Raw genomic sequence first — 22,682 nt, 5'->3', positions numbered from 1 at the left:
GTTTACATACCCTACATTACTCATCTCATATGTATATACTGTATTCTATGCCTTTGCCGTTCGGCCATCGCTCATCCATATATTTATATGTACATATTCTTATTCATTCCTTTACACTTGTGTGTATAAGGTAGTTGGTAGCTTCGCGTTCCTAGATATTACTGCATGGTCGGAACTAGAAGCACAAGCATTTCGGTACACTCGCATTAACATCTGCTAACCATGTGTATATGACCAATAAAATGTGATTTGACTTGATCAACCCCCTGTTCTGTCCCTAGCTGTCCATCACCCTGCAGCGCCCCAACACACTCCACTCAGCTTTAGGATCTTAGTGAAACATTCATTATTGGTTTTGGTTGTGTTTGGCCAAGGCCAGAGTGACAACCCACAGGATGGCAGACCCTCAGGGCCAAGACTGAGCAGCCCAGCAGCTAGGGATTGCCTAAATAAGGGGTGGCGGGTAGCCTAGTGGTTGGGTCAGTAACCGAAAGGTTGCTGGATCAAATCCTTGAGCTGACAAAATAAAAATCAGTCGTTCTGCCCCTGAGCAAGGCAGAACGAGCAAGGCAGTCCTCTCTGATTCAGAGGGGTTGGGTTACATGCTTTAAGCACCAGCTGTCAGAGCAGCTCATAGATTACTGCACCTGTACATAGCCCATCTATAATTTAGCCCAAACAACTACCTCTTTACCTACTGTATTTATTTATTTATTTTGCTCCTTTGCACCCCATTATTTCTATCTCTACTTTTTCTGTCTCTACTCTACTTTTTTTTTTTTACTTGCTATATTGTATTTACTTCGCCACCATGGCCTTTTTATATTTTTATTTATTTATATATATATTTTGTTTGCCTTCACCTCCCTTATCTCACCTCACTTGCTCATATTGTATATAGACTTATTTTTCACTGTATTATTGACTGTATGTTTGTTTTACTCCATGTGTAACTATGTGTTGTTGTATGTGTCGAACTGCTTTGCTTTATCTTGGCCAGGTCGCAATTGTAAATGAGAACGTGTTCTCAACTGGCCTACCTGGTTAAATAAAGGTGAAATAAAAAATAAATAAATAACATGTGGAAGACACATTTCCGTTGAAGGCATTCACTTGTACAACTGACTAGGTATCTCACCTGACGTGGGCATGTTTTAAATACAGACTCCTTTAGTCGTACTGTATTCCATATAACACATCCAGACCTTCTGAAAGTTGCCCAGTATACCCTTAATCTGTTAACGACTCAAATCTAGTGATACATAACTTGACATTGTGGGAGGATAACCAACCTTACAATGAATGGCAATGCATTTCTTAGCTGCTATAAATGCTAGGTTACACAGTTTCTTCAGATAACAGACATTTCAACATTTCCAAGCAAACAAAAACAGGGAGAATCTGTAGACATGCTGAGATAAAAGAACATACTCTTTGCCAGAATTCAGCCAGCCTTCACAAGACCATAACATATGCAAATATGTCACCTTTTGTGTTTTATACCTCCAGCAGAGAAATTACATTTCTGAGAACATGATATTCAGTTTCACTGGCATATAGGATGTTCTATGGATGGTCTTCAATTCCAGTAATTTATGTCTGTGATGATATTAACATTATTGGGCATTCAAACATATCTGTCTCCATTCATTATCATCAATAGCTTCTACCAGGGCTTCCTCATATTTTTGTTTGACATGTTTTGTGTCATTGGGAAAAGCCTATATTAACCCTTGATACAGTTTGGAAATCAACTTTGGATGTTTGTCAGACTGCCTTAATAAAAGAGCATCTGGCTTGTCCAGCGTTTGCTGCACAGAGAGAATAAAGTGTTGTATCTGCAAAAATTCACCTCACCTCCGTCAGACTGGTCTTCCCTGGCTACCTGACCCTGAAATAACCATTATTCCCAGATCCCAGACTGTAGATTTAAACTACTGACCTGTGGCTACTGTAGATCTACCCATCAATTCAAGAAGGAACTTTGTAACATTCACTGGTATTGTTAATATACTGCAAATTCATCTGAGCTCCATAGACTGGTCTACTACCCTGGCTGTCTGACCCTGCTGGGACCCCTGTCACCATCTGATCCTGCTAAGACATGATCAGCATAGTGTTGTGTACTGACTGCACTAGAGGGCTGCATTCCCACAGGATGCCTGCCTTTGTTATGTTGTGAGCGGGAGCGGACGGTCAGACAGATGACTTTGGGATTGAAAATATTTTTGTTGTGTCACAAATTATTTGGACATGGTCCTCTTTCTGCTTTGTGTGCGTTAGCCTAACGACTGGATTAAAAACACATATTTTTCACACTCTCAGAATTCGCTGCATCAACGTCAGTAGCCCTACCTCTCCTAGATGGGCGTGAGAGTTCAAGTGCGCCTAGTATGTTTGGTCTCATTGAAATAGACTAGGCCGTCTACATGGGCGGAGAATCACGTAGCAGTTCACTTGAATATAAAATAAAACTTACATTTGATTAGACTGTAGTTTACTACGGCGTCTGTAAATAAATATTGATCATGGAAAGAAGTGGAGGACGTTCAACCAACGTGAGTCGAAGTACAATAAAACATGTAATCCTAATTGAAAATAAAAAAGACTCAACGTGCACATAGGTTAGGCTACTACGGTGAGCGAGCGTTGCGCCTTTTCATTTTCAATAAGTATTGATTACTCATTTGTCTCTGCCAGCAAATCGTGACCCCCCCCCTCCTGTCACCTGTCACCCTTGCATTTTAGGATGGGTAACTGAATAATCCAAAAAATGGATCATGCGGCCAAAACTGCGCCATTAGGCAGAACCTGCTTTGATTTAAACGAAATACAGGAAGGCTATATACACTGTAGTTTGTTAACACCATCTGCTCTCATTTTCTCACAAAACAGTCATTCCAAAATATCTAAATGCATATTTCCATGAATCTGATTGAGATCAAACGATTGGTATGCATTCTGTCGTTCTGCCCCTGAACAAGGCAGTTAACCCACTGTTCCTAGGCCGTCATTGTAAATAAGAATTTGTTCTTAACTGACTTGCCTAGTTAAATAAAAGGTTAAATAAAGTAAAATAAGATCTCAACATAAAACACTTATTGATAGTTGTTTAAATGATTACTGTTATTCACTGCTTTGCTTGCTGTAGTTCTATAGGTATCTTAAAGATAATTATGCCATATTGGGGTTCTCTGATATGATACCCATAAACGGAAGAGACTTGGATGACATTATTTCTGTACTCAGATGAAACATTCAATTTTAACAAAATACTTTATTTCACTTTCTGTTTTACTCTTCCGTTGGGTTAAGATGGAGGCCACAATTTTTTGTAATCTTTTCTTCAAGATTCAGTGGAAGCTAGAGAGAGGTGAATGTTAACCTTTCACTGCCAAGCACTCTTGGCACGGTCATTTACAAAAAAGACAAGGATGAAGAAAAATCTAATTGAAATGCCAGGCAGGTATATTAAGCCTACCTACCACTGTACACATCTTCCAAGTTCTCAACAGTTCTAAAGCCAAACTAAATATATTCAAAGATATGTGCTCTAAACACACAAATAAATAAACCCTAACAAACACACAAAGTCTGCAATAAAGCCACAACGTCTGTCATGTGTGTTTTGTTAATACATGTTTCAAATAAATCATTGTGTCAGGTCCAATTCCATTTCAATATAAGTCACTTGTTCAGATATGGAATCAGACAGGAATTGGGATGGAATTTGCCCCCCCGAACTCACTGAGGCAAAACACTAATGAATAATACCAGACATTCATTGACATGAAAACTACAGTCATTACCATAAGAAACAATAACAGATACAGTGACAGTCAGACCTATAATACCAACGAACGCAAACTTCTTCTGTTCTGTCCTGTAAGTGATCACAGTTTTTAAGTAAGGCAGGAGGGTTGGACAATGTTAGAAGTCCTGTTATTGGAACGTCGGCTCTGTCAATCACAAAGGCGGGAGGTGAATGTATCAGAAGTCTCTGTACTGTGATTAGATTGTCAGCTCTGTCAATCAGAAATCACTGTCATATTCCTCTATGACTACGTCCTCCTCCAGAAGGGCTGAGGTGGTCGTGGGCTGAGGCTGGGAGGCAGGGAGGTCTCCATCTGGTCCCCCAGCCCCTGGGCCCTGGCTGCCTGGTAGGAGAGGCTCCAGGGAGGGATCCCCCTCGTCTCCTGTCTCCCCAGAGAGGGTGCCCGAGGTTGGGTCGACAGATGAAGACACGAGCCCCCCCTCCTCCTCTTCCTCACTGTCCAACTCCAGTAGCCCTGGGTCTTTGTCTGTCAGAGCCTCCAGTTTCAACCTGGACAGATGCAGAGAGAGAGGAATACACATTCTTTTTAAAGGAGGTCAGTGGCATAGAACATATGGAAGACAACTTCCCAATATGGTGCAAATATAGTAAAATATCACTTATTGGTGATGTACCTGCCAGGCAACTTTCTGCGGGAAAGACAACCCACATCCTGAATGAAGGCTATCTGAGCTGTATGGGAGACAGAGAAGGAAAGGGGGGTGGGGGCAGAAAGAGAGGGACAGGGAGACATGGAAGGGGAGAGGGAGTCAGACGTGTTAGTACTGGGCTGTAACAAAAACCTGCACACCCAGTAGGTGGAGACCCCTTTACTGTTCTAACACAATACTTTAATTAGTTTAGCAAGCTAGACTTGCATAACATGCTACAGGTGGGTTATCTTAGTAGCATGCAAGCTAATCAAACCTGTCTGGTGGCTCGTTTCCTTAATAGCAACCTTGATTAACGCCCTTAAACGGAAACTGAATGAAGAACAATGATATTCATGAAGACATATTGTACATGTCACTGACATCGACAGTAGGGGTGTGCCAACCTGGCCATACCTGTAAGTTGACAGTTGATAGTCGGTTGATACTCGTGATCGGAAAGTGTTTTAATATGTCTAAATAGATTGTTGTTAAAACACCCATCTGCAAGTTTATAGACCAAAAAAACCTGCAGATTAAGAGCAGCGTGGAGGGGTGCATGTCTGTGTCCTCGATTTGCAGCGGCAGTTTGCTGTCACTAAATCAGAATGCTCATCGGCAGCTCATATTTTGTCCCTAATAATCGCCCCGCTATGGTATCAAACGTCCTCACCATTTGATTTATCATAGTACCAGGCTAACATGAGGCAGCATCGATATAAATTATCAGACCGTAAACATGCGAGGAGATGTGATCGGGTGAAATTATGAAGCAAAATGAGTGGCCCGTGCCTAAAATTAACACCAGCCACCTGGCAAATGTGGGTAGATGTTGGCATTGGTAGTTAAGATGTCTATTTCACCAGCCACGTTGGTGGGCGGTCAGGGCTCCACAGTGTTGACCATTTCACTAGCATTTGTGAATTGAAATAGTCAAGTATGATCACATTTATAGTCAAATAAATGCTGCAGTGGCTGTTTTGTTTCATAGCTGGTAAATTAAATCGCATAAAAGAACTACGAATCTTTTATCCTATCCGACCTCCCGCTGCAACACTGCCTGGCAGGGGGCTGTGCGCACGTGAAGAGCGGATTGAAATATACCATTTTAGAAGAGCTGCTTGCCTTACAGGCATAAAAGTTGGTCTAATTTACATGAAACGAAAGTCTACTGAAGTGAGACTTTGTCCTTGTGTTTCTATGGCTATTTACATTGTTTTGTTCACAAGCTATGTTATTTTTCACTGTTTGAGTTTCAACTGCTAGAGAAGACAAGGCTGCTACTGGTCAGACTCTCAATCTCACAGGCACAAACACGTCTGAGTCACGTTACCAAGGTAACCTTAAACCCTTTAAAGGGCAGGGGAACATTTTTGTCTCATCTGTGATATTTTGGTTAAGACTAAGGTCACAAAAAAATGAAATGAAACAATAGACCACATTACTTCTTACTATATTTGAACAAAAATATTAAAACATATCAGAAATGTTCCATACACACAAAAAGCTTATTTCTCTCAGATATTGTGCACAAATTTGTTTACATCCCTGTTAGTGAGCATTTATCCTTTGCTGCTGGACCAAAAGGTTCATTTTAGGCCCTGGAGTGGACAGAGAAATAAAGCTTGGCTCTAACCAATCAGAGCAGCAGGATCAACATACAGCCCCGCCCTTCTCTTTAGACAGGCAAACTAGCCATTCACAACATGTATCACCTCACACTTGATTTAACAATGCGTGCTGGCACCTGAAAATATATTTATTTTTTATCACAGTTAAATCACAAAAAAAATACTCAGATCATAATCGTGTCAGGAAAATTGCCCATATCCGATTCAATAGTGGTTTTGTTGGACTACTCGACACACCCCTAGTCGTCAGACACTAGTAGCAATAGCAAACACAGGTTCAAGAGCGACATGGCTTTCAGATGCAAATCAAACCACCTGCCCTCTGCATTACTAATAAGCATAGTCAAAACAACAGACCCTGTCCTTCATTTGAATGTGATCTGCATGTGTTTAACCTCGTAAGGAGGAGGACAGAGCTCTTCTGTCTGCTGCTGTGGACAGGCAAGAATAAAAAAGGACATTCTGTTTAGAGCTTCCAGACGTCCTGAGACACCAGACCGGGTCTCAGGGACAGCCAACTCCTGAGATCCTGTCCATCTCCACTCAGTTAGGTAAAGCTGCTTTACATTTGTATTTTTTTTGTACCTCGCTTTTGTAATAATCTCCAAGGCTCTCTAAAATGTTAAAATGTTAGAAATGGTGTGCATCTAGGGCATGGGTTGGAAACAGGTGGTCCACAGGTCCAAAAACGCCCGCAAGTGATATTTTCTGCCCCTAAAAGTGTGTCACCGGGAATGAGTTTAATTTAGGAAATCCATTCTCAAGTTCTCTCACAAATCATATTTTTTTATATGTTATCGTGTCTCAATGTAATCAAGGTATGAAATTGTTCTTTTCAAATACAATCTCTTTTAGGGTTTAGTTGGTCAATTTACGTTGTACAAATTATTAGAATTATGCTGCAGCCCCTGACCATCCGCTTCAACAAAAAAAAGAACAGGCCGTGGCTGAATCGAGTTGTCTACTCGCCGTAAGGAAATTCAGATGGCTGAGGACCTTTTACTGAAGAATGTGTTTGTTTTCTATCATTGTGTTTTGCGCTGTGTACTGATGTGAATATAGATGTGTATAGATGTGAATATAGATGTGTATAGATGTGTCAATATAGATGTGTATAGATGTGTATAGATGTTAATATAGATGTTAATATAGATGTGTATAGATATTAATATAGATGTGTATTGATGTTAATATAGATGTTAATATAGATGTGTATAGATGTTGATATAGATGTGTGTATAGATGTTAATATAGATGTGTATTGATGTTAATATAGATGTTAATATAGATGTTAATATAGATGTGTATAGATATTAATATAGATGTGTATTGATGTTAATATAGATGTGTATAGATGTTGATATAGATGTTAATATAGATGTGTGTATAGATGTTAATATAGATGTGTGTATAGATGTTAATATAGATGTGTGTATAGATGTTAATATAGATGTGTGTATAGATGTTAATATAGATGTGTATAGATGTGTGTATAGATGTTAATATAGATGTGTATATTGATGTTAATATAGATGTGTATATTGATGTTAATATAGATGTGTTAATATAGATGTGTATAGATGTAAATATAGATGTGTTAATATTTTCATGTGGGCTCATGTGGAAACTATCAAATAAAAGGTTCAACAAAGATGAGGATGTTTCTGTTCTGGTTATCTATTTCTATAATCTTTGATTGTGTGTGTGTATAATCTTTCATTCTAAGGTTGTAGGGCAATGCAGGTCACGTCACGTGTGTCTAACCTGGATTCCTCAAGGGGTTGCTGAGCTGGGCGAGGTAAGGAAGTAGCTCTGTCTGGAGACTAACAGGCGTCAGGCAGAAACTGATGAAGAGAGACTGGGCAGCCTGGCAGTTCTCGCGGTACTGAAATCACACACACACACACACACACACACACACACACACACACACACACACACACACACACACACACACACACACACACACACACACACACACACACACACACACACACACACACACACACACACACACACACACACACACACACACACACACACACACACACATTAGGACTTCAGAAAGTCCCCTCATGTTACTGCTATCAACCCCAATGTGTGTGTGAAAGTGTTTCCTTCATAACCTTCTGACCTTTCACCTTATCTTGACCAGTAGCAAGTTGGGTTTGAGCTTGGGCCTGAATATGTGTGAGTGACTGTGTAAGCATGCGTGTGCATGCGCGTACATAAGTGTTTGTGTGCGCGTATGCGTGTTAAAGTTACCTTCTTGTTGACCAATAGCCAGTTGGGTTTGTGTAGGGGTCTGAAGCCACCAGCCACGTGACCAGAGTTAGAGTGTAGAAGACCTCTGGTGGCGACAGAAGAGCCGTACTCCGCCATGGTGCTACGAGACTACACACACACACACACACACACACACACACACAATGACACTGCCTGCTAGCCGGGAAACGTTTTGCAACAGTAACTCAATAGGCATATGCACTGCTTGTGATATGATACCAGTGGGGCATCATATGAAAAACTTGACTACGAGACAGTGTCCCAATCCAAGTCCTCAATGTTAGATTTAAATATTTCATAGCCTCATGGTCCTGACATTTTGACATCCAAGTGTTCGAAGTTGTCATGTCCATTTGGAGAATGGTGTTTTCTCTATTCTTTAAAACCAGGAATTGTATTGGTTTGTGAACAGTGCTACTCACACTCCACTTGTGCAATCAGGATAAAACACAACTCTATAAGGAACTGGGAAAGCCGAGGTCATTCTGAGAAATAAGGCAGGCGATTTGATTTCAACATCTGAACAAAGTGGACTGGCTGGCATGCTGATCAAACAGAGACGGACATAAGGGTGTGTTCACAATTAAAACTGTTCTGCCTTGTTAGCTAGCAAATAGATCTGAAATGGACTAAACTAGAAATATAAAGATTAGCGGAATGTTGATGAGACCGGTGTTAATTGTCTATAATATCTGCTACATACAGTCATTCATTATTAGTGAATGTGCATTATGAATGGTTCTGGTAAAACATTGTTTTTACAAAAAGGACATTTTCAGAGACTTGAAAGCCAGATCAGTGATTATTGCAAAAAAAGCTGGTTAAACTATTTTGATCAAATAATTACATTATTAGTGGGTCTTATGATTGTGGAAGGCTTATATTTAGTCTAGGTATAATTTCACAAACCCTGAAGTCATTAGATTATTGCTGACTGTTTGAAATGCAGTTTATTTTACCTTTAAAATTGTACAACAAAAGGCAAATTTAGAGAAAATGTTATGAAACAAAAAATGGAGATACATATCGTGAAATCGGCCATGTTTGATTTTTAGGCCATAGGTCTACTAATAATTTTTAGGCCAGTCCTAGTGCTACTCACGCTCCACTCGGCAGTGAGGAAGTCAGCATCAGACAGGTACTCTGAGGCCCGGGCCACATCCTCCACATCAGAGAAGAACTCCAGGTAATTCTGTTGCAGGTACAGGCTGAAGAACTCTCCTGACATGTGGGAGCGTTCTACTACAGCCTGATAGGGGAGAGGGAGGTGGGGGTTATATGATGACACGTTAGGTCTGTCTATGTGTTGGTCTGTGTTGTACCTCTGGGTCCACCAGTAGCCTGTCTCTGTGGTGCTCTGAGAGGTGTGCAGGCAGACTGGGTCCTTGGGAACCTTCTGAACCCTCAGGGCTCTCCCCTGTCAATCATAAACACACCAGCCAATCAAAATCCATCCACTTCAACAGAGCCCCTCCTCCCAGCAATGTAACATTGTGGAACATTACTGCTATAATTGTGACGAACAGAGCTGTTCTGATTCCTTCTTCTACATGTCAGAGACGCACGTTTGTTCTCTATAATACATCTCTATCTGAATGTTCCGCAATGTTGTATCTCTGCTGAATCTAAATGCTATGAAAAAGGCTTCCTCTCCATCTCTCTATTCTGTTCACACTGGACAGGTAAAAGCTATTTCCCCTGATAGGCTTTCACCATGTACTGCCCCATGTACTGCCCCATGTACTGCCCATTTCCCCCTGCCGTCACTCACTCTTGCAGTAGAGGATCTTGCCGAGTGCTCTGAAGAGAAAGAGGGAGGCGTCTTTCCCCCCTATCGCCTGCTCCTTGTCCCGCCCCTCTGCATCTTTGGCTTTCCTCTTCCCACGCGTTGCCTTGACAACGGCTCTCCCCGACGAGGTCGCCGTCGCCTTTCCCCTTTCCACTGCCCAGAACCCCTTCTTCATAGACTGGTCTGGAAGATTATAACCACGGAGAACAGCTTTACAGGTGGGTCACTAACTTTAATATATGAATCACTTCAGCAGTTCATCATTAGTAGACTACTGGTCTATTACCTTTCAGTCAGCAGTTCATCAGTAGACTACTGGTCTATTACCTTTCAGTCAGCAGTTCATCAGTAGACTACTGGTCTATTACCTTTCAGTCAGCAGTTCATCATCAGTAGACTACTGGTCTATTACCTTTCAGTCAGCAGTTCATCAGTAGACTACTGGTCTATTACCTTTCAGTCAGCAGTTCATCAGTAGACTACTGGTCTGTTACCTTTCAGTCAGCAGTTCATCAGTAGACTACTGGTCTATTACCTTTCAGTCAGCAGTTCATCAGTAGACTACTGGTCTATTACCTTTCAGTCAGCAGTTCATCAGTAGACTACTGGTCTATTACCTTTCAGTCAGCAGTTCATCAGTAGACTACTGGTGTCACAATGCTAAACGGTTCGGAAGCCATTGATTTTAGACCAGTGGTCAACAGGATTAGAAGCAGCAGGTGACTGACCACTGAACTGTTGTGTGGCGTTTATGGGTGTGGCGCCCTCACCTGTGAGACAGGAGAACTGCAGGCTGTTGATGGCACTGCGGATGTCCCCAGAGGATCCTGAACACAGCAGCTCCAAAGCAGCCTTGTCAGGAACACACATCTTTCCTCCACTCTGTGGACACACACACACACACACACACACACGTTGACATCCAAAAAAGAACAGCACATACACACTCATGTACATTATTATTATTATTTTTTACATTTTACCTTTATTTAATTAGGCAAGGCAGTTAAGAACAAATTCTTATTTACAATAACGGCCTACCGGGGATCAGTGGGTTGACTGCCTTTTTCAGGGGCAGAATGACAGATTTTTACCTCGTTAGCTCGGGGATTCAATCCAGCAACCTTTCGGTTACTGGCCCAATGCTCTAACCACTAGGCTACATACACTCCCATGCACACAAAGACATGTTGTTTTACCTTTACTGCCTGTACAGACACAATCCGGCTCATAACTTTCATCATACTGGTGGGAGCCACAGGGTTAAAACTGGAAACAGAAGAAGAGGGCCACTGGGTTAGAGAAAGATAACCTGTCAACAATCTGCCTGATGTTGCTAATGTTCACTTCCTCCTATACATGTTTAGGGAACAGTGGGCAGTGTGTTGGGTTAGTGTACAGAGTTGACTGTAAAGTACCTGATGTTACAGACCCCCAGCTCCTCCTGTACATGTTTAGGAAACAGCAGTCTGGAGCTGCTGTCTCCACTCAGACTGTCAGACACGATGAACAGCAGGGGACGCCGGCACGTCTTCACAAACCGCCTGACAGAGGAGGAACATGTACATACACACACAAATTAATACAGAACAAAACCTCAGTATTAATATCTTCTGCAGTCACAGTGAGTCCCTCAAAACACGACGAGCTCACCTCAGAATATCATGCAGGGACCCAGGCTGCCTGTAGAACTGGTTAGGAAAGTCCTGAGAGCGTGCAAGAGCGAGAGAGAAAGAAAGAGAGAAATTAACACCAGATACACAAATGTTGAACTCAATGTCAAGAAAAAATAAAATAAAATAAGTAAAGCTTTTCTTACTACTGTAAACGTTTAAGTGCTGTGTTGTCGTGGCAACGATACTGTCTGTCTAAGTACTAAGTAGGTAGTGTACTGTACCTCCACCAGTATGAGCTTCCTGTCTGAGTCCGAGGCCCCTCCCTCTCCGCTCATCTGCAGACGGTTGTACTTGTTGGCCCTGAGAAGGAACTCCTGGAACAGGCCTGTTTGAGAGCTGCCATAGAAACCATTGAACCTCGAGTCTGGGGAGGAAGGAAGAAAATGGTAAAGTTCATGTGATTATGTGTTGGATGTACGCTGGCAATCCAACTGTTATTTGTCCAATGACGTTTATTGCGTCTACTTCTTGAACATACAGTACAATAAAACGAACGATCAACAGAAAACAAAAACTAAAATGGGAAAACACAAAATAGAGGTACTAGCCTGTTTGGTCCAGACAGACCTCGGGCCTGTTTAGGAGGGTGCAACGTTACAAAAATGTACTAAACAGATAGGATAGTTTGTTATGTGGAATAAGGAATCATGTCAGCCCCACACAATCAATTTCTATCTGCAACGTTCAGAAAGTTTTACGCCACTGAATACACACCAGGTTTTTCTCACCTGGGTCGAAGGTCTGTCTGTAAGTGTCAGGGTCTGAGCGGTCTGCGCTGGGTCGGTACTCTGAGAGGCTGGAGGGGTTGCTCCACTCCTGCACCCTGTAGCCCAGTTCCTGGGCCAGAACCTGCACTGTAGCTGACTTCCCACACCCCGACGGACCGGTCAGCAGCAGGATAGCGCCACCCTGTGGACACAGTAAAATTTGAGTACTGAGAGCTTTCAGAAAACTTATGTTTAGATTAGATTTCATAGAAATGGGAAAATGTTTGGGGTGGGGCGGTGCAATAAAATGTGCTCGTGCACAATATATATATATATTCAGATTTTTCATGGGGTGCTGTTGGTATAAATGAGCAGTAGGCCACGTTTTAGCTTTGATTTGGTGTATTATTCTCAATTGAAAACACAAATATTCTGAATTTGAAGTGCTAAAAGTGTCTCTAAAACTGAGATGAATGCATAGTGCCATAACAGTGATCAATAGCCATCTTTTGAGCTTTAAAAACATCAGAGCCAAACCTTTGCAGTCTTGGGGTCCACGTGTACTCTCATCCAATCCTCCACCTCTTCAATCTTCTTTTTGTGGACGGCCAGTTCAGCCTACACAAGGCCAAACAGAGATAAGTGTGTGATGAAATTCACAACTTCACTCCAGTGGGGTCTGGTGGTCTAGTCTTTCCCCCAGGATGGTTACCTGAGAGTGGGGTTTGTGTATGTCCACCCAGGGCTCATCCTGGTCCCCCTGTGCAGGCTCTGTGGAGTTAGAGGTCTGGAGCTTGGAGGCGTTGGGGTCTGCCCTACTCTTACGGAGGCGTTTGCTGCTGTTGGGGTCGGTGCTGGACGGCCGGGCCTTGCCAACCCAGGTACCTCCAGAGAGGGCTACGCCTCCAATGCCTGAGGAGAGGGAGGCATTGCCGAGGTGTTCACCGAATGATGGCTCCACCCAACGATCCAGCTGGGGGGGAGAGAGATGTTAGTGAAGTGACAGTGCATCCTTTTAACGTGCTAGCGATCTACTTTGAACTCGCTCACAGACCCGCATCCACACTCGCACACCATGAACTCACTTTATTTGAGGCTACTTTTCCTCTCAGAAAAAGTTTTGACATCATAAGATGTGGTGCTTCACATTGACAAAAGGTGCCAGCTGGTCAATGCAAGACTGAGGAAGATGGAATAGAAAATTAGCTTATATCATAACGTATGCAGAAAACAGACTAGCTTAGCTAGCTAACGTAGCTACCTAGCGCCAATTTTACTAACGTTTGCTAGGAATTGAGTTTGCTACTGAGTAATAGCCATCTACGTGGCATAACTAAGTAGGAATAAGGTCGATTAAGTCACCAGAGCTACAATAGTAGCTAACACATCCAACGTTTCGAATAGTCTAGCTAACTCTAGTTGTCAAACAAGTTAACAAAGTAACGTTAAGCTAAAGTTGCTAGTTAGTTAGCTACCTACGCAGACTTCACTTCTCACGCACAAACCTAGCTAGATAAATGAAACAAAGTACGCATACCTTTCTTGGCCATCCTCTGAAGTAATTCCAAACTTTGAAAGTCACATGTATTATAACTTACGTTTGTAATAGAAACGCAAATACATAACAAACGTCGATTCAAAACACCACAACAGAGAGCGTTTTCCCTTTAAAATTGAGGTCCTTCTGCCAACGCGGCGCGCAATACCGACGTCACATTACTCACACGGGGTGCGTGTTCTCCAAATACACGATTCACGAAGCTTTGTTGTATTTTACTCATAAGTAACTTTGATTGAGTGGGTTACTGATTGTTACAAATTGTCTGGTTTTGTTAACAAAAGTAACGAACAAAATAGGAGAACTTTCCGAGTTCTAAGGTACCTGTATTTGGTCACGTGCAGTGCACGCAAGGCAAAGAAAAACAGCAATGAAAATCATGAAGCGACCAAATATTCTACTGACAGGTAATGTTAAACAAGTCCCCATCCAACGAGTTAACTATCTATTTAACTATCACCGTCTACCTGCCTCTATAACGATATTTAATTTGTACGTTTATAGACCGTTCAGGGCGATTATGTGCTTGTGACTAGCCAATGATGCACCACAAATAAGCTCGAAAGATGCTGCGTGGTCGAAATTCCTGGTTGGTAACGTTAGCTAACTACTAACGTTAGTAGGTGCTGTACCAAACAACCCCCTTCGTAACTTTGGCATCATTCACTTGCAAATTGTTTGCATAGATACCAAATTTAGAAATAGAAAAGTAGTATGTTTGGAACGTAGTTGCAGATGTACAACGGCGAAGTAGGCTAAATTTGAGGTAGCTCCCTACCTAGTTAGCACGTTGTTTATAATGATTATGCCATCCTGACAGGCACCCCTGGCGTAGGGAAGACCACCCTGGGAAAAGAGCTTGCCCAGAGGACAGGACTAACCTATGTCAATGTAGGCGACCTGGCACAAGAAGGTAAGAAGAGACACTAGGGGTCTATTCATTAGTGTGATCCCGTTGCAAAACGTTTTGCAATGGAAACCGTTAATTCCAAGCGGAAAATGTTTTGCAGCGAAAACGAGTTTCTATTGGTCAGTTAGGCCCCTCCCCGTTCTTTGCGTTTGGGTCATAAAGGGTTTCTGTTGCGGAAAAAACGTTTTCCAAACGTATTCTGACTAATGAATGGACCCCAGATGACCAAGTGCATAAGGGTACACTAGCTACAGTCTCTTCAGAAAGTATTCACACACCTCGTCTGTTTCCACATTTTATTGTTACAGCCTGAATTTAAAATGGATGAAATTGAGAGGAAAACATTGTCACTGGCCTACACACAACACCACATAATGTCAGTGGAATTATGTTATTTTACATTTTTACTAATTGATAAAAAGTGAAAAGATTACATTTCTTGAGTCAATAAATATTCAACCCCTTTTGTTATGGCAAGCCTAAATAAGTTCAGGAGGAAAAATGTGCTTAACAAGTCACGTAATAAGTTGCATGGATGCACTCTGTGTGCAATAAGTGTTTAACATGTTTGTTTAAATAACTCTCTGTACCCCACACATACAATTATCTGTAAGGTCCCTCTGTCGAGCAGTGAATTTCAATCACAGATCGAACCACACAGATCAGGGAGGTTTTCCAACGCCTCGCAAAGAAGGGCACCTATTGGTAGATGGGTAAACATTTTTAATAAGCAGACATTGAAATATCCCTTTGAGCACGGTGAAGTTATTAAAGATACAGGCGTCCTTCCTAACTCAGTTGCCGGAGAGGAAGGAAACGTCTCAGGGATTTCACCATGAGGCCAGTGGTGACTTTAAAACAATTACAGAGTTTAATGTGGCTGTGATAGAAAAACTGAGAATGGATGAACAACATTGTAGTTACTCCATAATACTAGCCTAATTGACAGAGGGAAAAGAAGGAAGCCTGTACTGAATAAAAATATCCTGTTTGCAACAAGGCACTAAAGCTTTGTGGCAAAGCAATTCACTTTTTATCCAGAGTACAGTGTTATGTTTGTGCAAATACAACACATTACTGAATACCACTCCATTTTGTTCAAGCATTTATTTATGTTTTATTTCACCATTATTTAACCAGGTAGGTCAGTTGAGAACACGTTCTCATTCACAACTGTGACCTGGCCAAGATGAAGCAAAGCACTGCGACAAAAACACAGAGTTACACATAAACAAACGTACAGTCAATAACACAATAGAAAAATCTATGTACAGTGTGTGCAAATGTAGGTAGGTAGGTAGGTAGGCAATAAATCGGCCACAGAGGCGAAATAATTCAAGTTTAGCATTAAAAATTGAGTGATAGATGTGCAGATGATGATGTGCATGTAGAGATACTGGGGTGCAAAAGAGCAAGAGGATAAGTAACAGTTATGTGGGATGAGGTAGTTGGGTGTGTTATTGACTGATTGGCTGTGTACAGTACAGGTACAGTGATCGGTAAGCTGCTCTGACAGCTGATGCTTAAAGTTAGTGAGGGAGAAATAAGTCTCCAGCTTCAGTGATTTTTGCAATTTGTTCCAGTCATTGGCAGCAGAGGACTGGAAGGAAAGGCGGCCAAAGGAAGTTTTGGCTTTGGGGATGACCAGTGAAATATACCTGCTGGAGCGCGTACTATGGGTGGGTGTTGCTATGGTGACCAGTGAGCTGAGATAAGGCGGGACTTTACCTAGCATAGACTTATAGATGAGCATAGTGGTGGCTGCGTCATGTTATGGGTATGCTTATAATCGGACTGTGGAGTTTTTCAGGATAAAAAAGAAACGGAATGGAGCTAAGCACAGGCAAAATAACAGGTTTTCCTCTCTGATGTCTGCTTTCCACCAGACACTGGGAGATTACTTCACCTTTCAGCAGGACAATAACCTAAAACACAAGGCCAAATCTAACACTGGAGTTGCTTACCAAGACAGTGAATGTTCCTGAGTGGCTGGGTTACAGTTTTGACTTACATTACCAGTCAAAAGTTTGGATACACCTACACATTCCAGGGTTTTTCTTTATTTGTACTATTTTCTACATTGTAGAATAATAGTGAAGACATCAACACTTTGAAATACCACATATGGAATCATGTAGTAACCAAAAAAGTGTTAAACAAATCAAAATATATTTTATATTTCAGATTCTTCAAAGTAGCCACCCTTTGCCTTGACAGCTTTGCACACTCTTGGCATTCTCTCAAGCAGCTTTGAGGTAGTCACCTGGAATGCATTTCAATTAACAGGTGTGTCTTGTTAAAAGTTAATTTGTATAATTTCTTTCCTTAATGCAGCCACTGTGTCAAATTTCAAAAAAAACTTTACGGAAAAAGCATAATCTGAGAATGGCGCTCAGAGCCCAAACCAGCTAGAGAAATATCTGCCATGTTGGGTAGTCAACATTATTCATAAAGAAAATTATAAAAAATTCACTTACCTTTGATGATCTTAATCAGAATGCACTCCCAGGAATCGCAGTTCCACAATAAATGCTTGTTTTGTTCGATAATGTCCATCATTTATGTCCATTTATGTCCAATAGCTTCTTTTGTTAGGGCGTTTGGTAAACAATCCAAAAGCGCAATCTGGTCCATTCGGACGAAACGTTCAAAAAGTTATATTACAGGTCGAAGAAACTTGTCAAACTAAGTATAGAATCAATCTTTAGGAAGTTTTTATCATAAATGTTCAATATTGTTCCAACCGGAGAATTCTATTGTCTGTAGAAAAGCACTGGAACGAGAGAAACCTCTCAAGTGAAAGCGCGTGACTGAGAACGAGGCTGCAGGCAAACCCCTTAGTCAAACAGGTCCCATCCGGACCCCCCTTCACATAAGCAGCCTGAAACAACGTTCTAAAGACGGTTGACATCTCGTGGAAGCCTTAGGAAGAGAAAAAATACCCATATCCCAAAGTGTATTCGATAGCGGTGAGTTCAAAAACTACAAACCTCAGATTTTCCACTTCCTGGTTGGATTTTTCTCAGGTTTTTGCCTGCCATATGAGTTCTGTAATACAATTATATGCATATCATAGCTTCTGGGCCTGAGTAACAGGCAATTTACTATGGGCATGCTTTTCAAACTTCCCAATGCTGCCCCCTATCCCAATGAAGTTAAAGTGCAGTCGCAAAATCCATCAGGCGCTATGATGAAACTGGCTCTCATGAGGACCGCCACAGGAATGGAAGACCCAGAGTTACCTCTGCTGCAGAGGATAAGTTTATTAGAGTTAACTGCACCTCAGATTGCAGCCCAAATAATTGCTTCACAGAATTCAAGTAACAGACACATCTCAACATCAACTGTTCAGCGGAGACTGCGTGAATCAGGCCTTGATGGTCGAATTGCTGCAAAGAAACCACTGCTAAAGGACACTGATAATAAGAAGAGACTTGCTTGGGCCAAGAAACACGAGCAATGGACATTAGACTGGTGGAAATCTGTCCTTTGGTCTGATGAGTCCAAATTTTAGATTTTTGGTTCCAACCACTGTGTCTTTGTGAGATGCAGAGTCTGTGATTTATTTAGAATTCAAAGCACACTTAACCAGCATGGCTACCACAGCATTCTGCAGAGATACGCCATCCTATCTGGTTTGTGTTTAGTGGGACTATCATTTGTTTTTCAACAGTACAATGACCCAAAACACACCTCCAGGCTGTGTAAGGGCTATTTGACCAAGAAGGAGAGTGATGGGTTGCTGCATCTGATGACTTGGCCTTCCCAATCACTCGCCCTCAACCCAATAGAGATGGTTTGGGATGAGTTGGACTGCAGAGTGAAGGACAAGGAGACAAGTGCTCAGCATGTGTGGGAACTCCTTCAAGACTGTTGGAAAAGCATTCCAGGTGAAGCTGGTTGAGAAAATGGTAAGAGTGTGCAAAGTTGTTATCAAGGCAACGGGTTGCTACTTTGAAGAATCTCAAATATAAAATGTATTTTAATATAACACTTTTTGGGTTACATGATTCCATATGTGTTATCTCATAGTTTTGATGTCTTCACTATTATTCTACAATGTAAAAAAAATAAAGAAAAACCCTTGAATGAGGAGGTGTGTCAACTTTTGACTGGTACTGTAAATCTACTTGAAAATCTATGGCAAGACCTGAAAATAGTTGTCTGGCAATGATCAGCAACTAATTTGACAGCTTGAATAATTTAGAAAAGAATAATGGGCAAATGTTGAACAATCCAGGTGTGAAAAGCTCTTAGAGACTCAAAGACTCAAAGCTTTAAATCACTGCCAAATGTTTGACTTGGGTGTGAGTACTTACGTAAATTAGGAATGTCCTATATTTCTCTTCAATACATTTTGCTAAAATTTCTAAAAACATGTTTTTACTTTATTGGTGAGGGGGGGAAAAAAACAGATTCAATCCATTTTGAATTTGGGCTGTAATAAATCAAGGGTATGAATACTTTCTGAAGCCACTGTATGTATCATAACACTACCCCATCACGACTCATTGTGTTTTCACCTGACGGGAGTAGAAATAGGCCCATATCTGATTATTAGTTTTGGAGAGCATGCTGATGATGTTTGTCTTGGTCTCTTCAGGGCAGCTGTTTGATGGATTTGATGAAGAGTACCAGTGCCCAGTGTTGGATGAAGACCGGGTGAGTCTTATTTCATCTAAAACAGTCTATTCACATCTCATGACAAAGCCGGTGTATTTTAGGTACTGCAGTTACCCGCCACACGACTTGTGTGTTTTTGTTTCCCCTCGCTGTGTTTTTTAAGGCTGATTGTTTTACTACCTTGTTCCAGGTGGTGGATGAGCTGGAGGATAAGATGGGGGACGGAGGGGTGATAGTGGACTACCACGGCTGTGACTTCTTCCCAGAGCGCTGGTTTCAGATTGTATTCGTGCTCCGCACAGACAACACCAACCTCTACAGCCGGCTGGAGGGCAGGTGTGTTTCTCCTGGCAAATTGAAAAAGGTTTAACAGTGTATTTGCTAGACGTCGCGAACACGGACTACATTATCACTGCCGTGCTGTTTTCCAAATGGGCTACAGACACCATGACCCTGTGTGCGCCTCCTTCTTACTTTCTCTTTTCTTCATACTATCGTGCCAACCCAAATCTTTTTACGCTGGCTGAGAGGTTTTATTTGCTCGATGTGCTTTCAACACGGTTCCAGCTACTATGGTTGGCGCATAAACAGGCCAGTGGTTTGCAAGCCAGTATGGCTCGGCTCAGTAGTCTAAAAAGGGTCTCTCTCTCTCTCCTACAACTCGCTGACATGCTCCTCCCTTTCCTTCTCCTTCATGGGGGGGGGGGGGCTACATAGGGAAGTGTTTTGTACAATCTCTTATTTCTCTGTGTACCCCCTGTAGAAGAAATGCAAAACACACACAGAGAGAGAGAGACTGTACAAAACACTTCCCTCTTCCCTGGTAAGACCCTATGGAGGATTCAGGAAGGTCTAACACATTATGTGTATTTTTCTCTCTCTTTCTCTCTCTCCACAGGGGCTACACAGGGAAGAAATTGCAGGACAATGTCCAGTGTGAGATCTTCCAGACCATCTATGAGGAGGCCATGGAGGCCTACAAGGAGGAGATTGTCCACCAGTTGCCCAGCAACGAGCCTGAGGACCTGGAGCGCAACCTGGAGCAGGTAGTCCAGTGGATAGAGCAGTGGGTGAAGGACAACAACTAGCATGGACACAAACCCTAGAAACCAAAACAGTGCATGGCTGGAATCTTCTTCATACTAGAAAAAACATACCAATGGACTCTTTGTTTGTTGAAAAAAAAAAAAAAAATCTATATGCCTTTAACTTATAGCAATCGCACACATACTAGGATAGTACTGAGGCTTTAAATCCTGGTCCTGGTTTTGGTCTTGATTCTGATCCTGGTTTTAGTTCGAGCACAACATGTATCACACCTGATTCTGAATTGATCAACCAATCATTGAGTTGTTGAAATGGGTGTGATAGTCTTGGACTGGAACAAAAATATGCCCCAGGTCTGAAAAATTAAATTCATCTAGCATAGTTGACAACATTGATGACATAAAATTGGTAAACAGTACACTCTATTGTAGACGTGTTTACAGTCTAAGACAGGGGTGTCAAACTCATTCCACGGAGGGCCTAGTGTCTGCAGGTTTTTGGTTTTTCCTTTCAATAAAGCCCTAGACAACCAGGTGTGGGGAGTTCCTAACTAATTAGTGATGTTAATTCATCAATCAAGTACAAGGGAGGAGCGAAAACCCGCAGACACTCGGCCCCCCGTGGAATGAGTTTGACACCTGTGGTCTAACACATGGACAAGCATGGTTCCCTCACTGAGCAGAGGCCCAGTGTAATGATAATAAATATTTACGGCTCAAGTGGCAGCCTGTTTGCTATATAGTGCACTAATTTTGACCAGGGCCTCGGACACTGGTCGACGGTAGTGCACTATATGTGGTAGCTGGTGTCAGTTGGGATGCACCCATTGGCTGTGTTTATTCCCTTCTTGGACTGTATGGTTAACCACACCTTCATTTAGGATGAAAGCTAGGGCAGTAAGCATGTTTGGATACTGACTTGTGTTGCAAGAGCTGTTCATGTACAAGCTAGATGTCATGAAACACCATGTCATCACAAGATTTGGGCAGTATTCAAGTCCAAATGCATGCGTCACTATATCTCTACTCTGCTAAGGGAAATGTTTTGTTGTTTTATAGAGTCTTTAAGGATGGGCAAAATTGAATGTGTATTAGTTGGATGCATGCTGCATTTTCTTGTGGCATAGATTGATTTAAAACTGATTACAATTTATTTTGCATTTATTGCATTGCAATGATTTATCTACATAAAAAAAAACATGCATTTTGGTTAAATGTGTTTTTTTTGTACTTTTTTTTTTTTTTGAATAGTATTATCTTTTAAATTCATAATTTCTTGTGGACATTGGTAGCCATAAACCTCGTCATGTCATTCAGATTTCAACAACACTTAATAATGCAGGAATTATGTTTTTGCCAGAAGTTTTTTTCCATTTTTATTTTTCATTTTAGGTTTTATATTTCCATTTTATTTTGAAAAGATGCATGAAACATTTCATTTTGTCCTCATACCGCTAGTATTTCCATGAAATACTCACAGGTTTTAACAGTAGACAGTGGTCGTTTTTGTATGGCTAAAGCTTTATACTGTACAAGGAAGGAATGATGGTGGAACCACATAATAAAGAATACAAATGCATTTATGATGAACTGGTGATTTATTGGATCTGTAGCTAAAGGCCAGGGGTGTCTAAAGGCCAGGGGTGTCTAAAGTAAAGGCCAGCGGTGTCTAAAGTAAAGGCCAGCGGTGTCTAAAGTAAAGGCCAGCGGTGTCTAAAGTAAAGGCCAGCGGTGTCTAAAGTAAAGGCCAGCGGTGTCTAAAGGCCAGCGGTGTCTAAAGGCCAGCGGTGTCTAAAGTAAAGGCCAGCGGTGTCTAAAGTAAAGGCCAGCGGTGTCTAAAGTAAAGGCCAGCGGTGTCTAAAGTAAAGGCCAGCGGTGTCTAAAGGCCAGCGGTGTCTAAAGGCCAGCGGTGTCTAAAGGCCAGCGGTGTCTAAAGTAAAGGCCAGGGGTGTCTAAAGCCCAGGGGTGTCTAAAGTAAAGGCCAGGGGTGTC

At 41.8% G+C, this 22,682-nt stretch overlaps 2 protein-coding genes across 2 annotated transcripts; one reads left to right on the top strand and one right to left on the bottom strand.

The window, feature by feature from the left end:
- Positions 1-3,257: 3,257 nt before the first annotated feature.
- rad17 (RAD17 checkpoint clamp loader component) lies at positions 3,258-14,229 on the bottom strand. Its single transcript, XM_071352196.1, has 17 exons — positions 14,091-14,229; positions 13,639-13,733; positions 13,266-13,526; positions 13,091-13,171; positions 12,575-12,755; positions 12,068-12,210; positions 11,824-11,876; positions 11,589-11,714; positions 11,370-11,439; positions 10,941-11,052; positions 10,153-10,353; positions 9,704-9,798; positions 9,484-9,630; positions 8,361-8,489; positions 7,860-7,980; positions 4,450-4,507; positions 3,258-4,324 (listed from the first exon to the last, which is right to left on the bottom strand). Exons 2-17 carry the CDS (start codon positions 13,681-13,683, stop codon positions 4,033-4,035), a joined length of 2,115 nt encoding a protein of 704 aa, XP_071208297.1. The 5' UTR covers positions 13,684-13,733; positions 14,091-14,229; the 3' UTR covers positions 3,258-4,032.
- On the top strand, positions 14,223-20,871 carry ak6 (adenylate kinase 6). Its single transcript, XM_071352197.1, has 5 exons — positions 14,223-14,518; positions 14,932-15,024; positions 19,625-19,683; positions 19,835-19,980; positions 20,543-20,871. Exons 1-5 carry the CDS (start codon positions 14,482-14,484, stop codon positions 20,730-20,732), a joined length of 525 nt encoding a protein of 174 aa, XP_071208298.1. The 5' UTR covers positions 14,223-14,481; the 3' UTR covers positions 20,733-20,871.
- The last annotated feature ends 1,811 nt before the right edge of the window (positions 20,872-22,682 follow it).

This window comes from Salvelinus alpinus, chromosome 19, assembly GCF_045679555.1.
Source record: "Salvelinus alpinus chromosome 19, SLU_Salpinus.1, whole genome shotgun sequence".
Lineage (NCBI taxonomy): Eukaryota > Metazoa > Chordata > Actinopteri > Salmoniformes > Salmonidae > Salvelinus > Salvelinus alpinus.
This window is presented reverse-complemented; position numbering and strand designations above follow the sequence as displayed.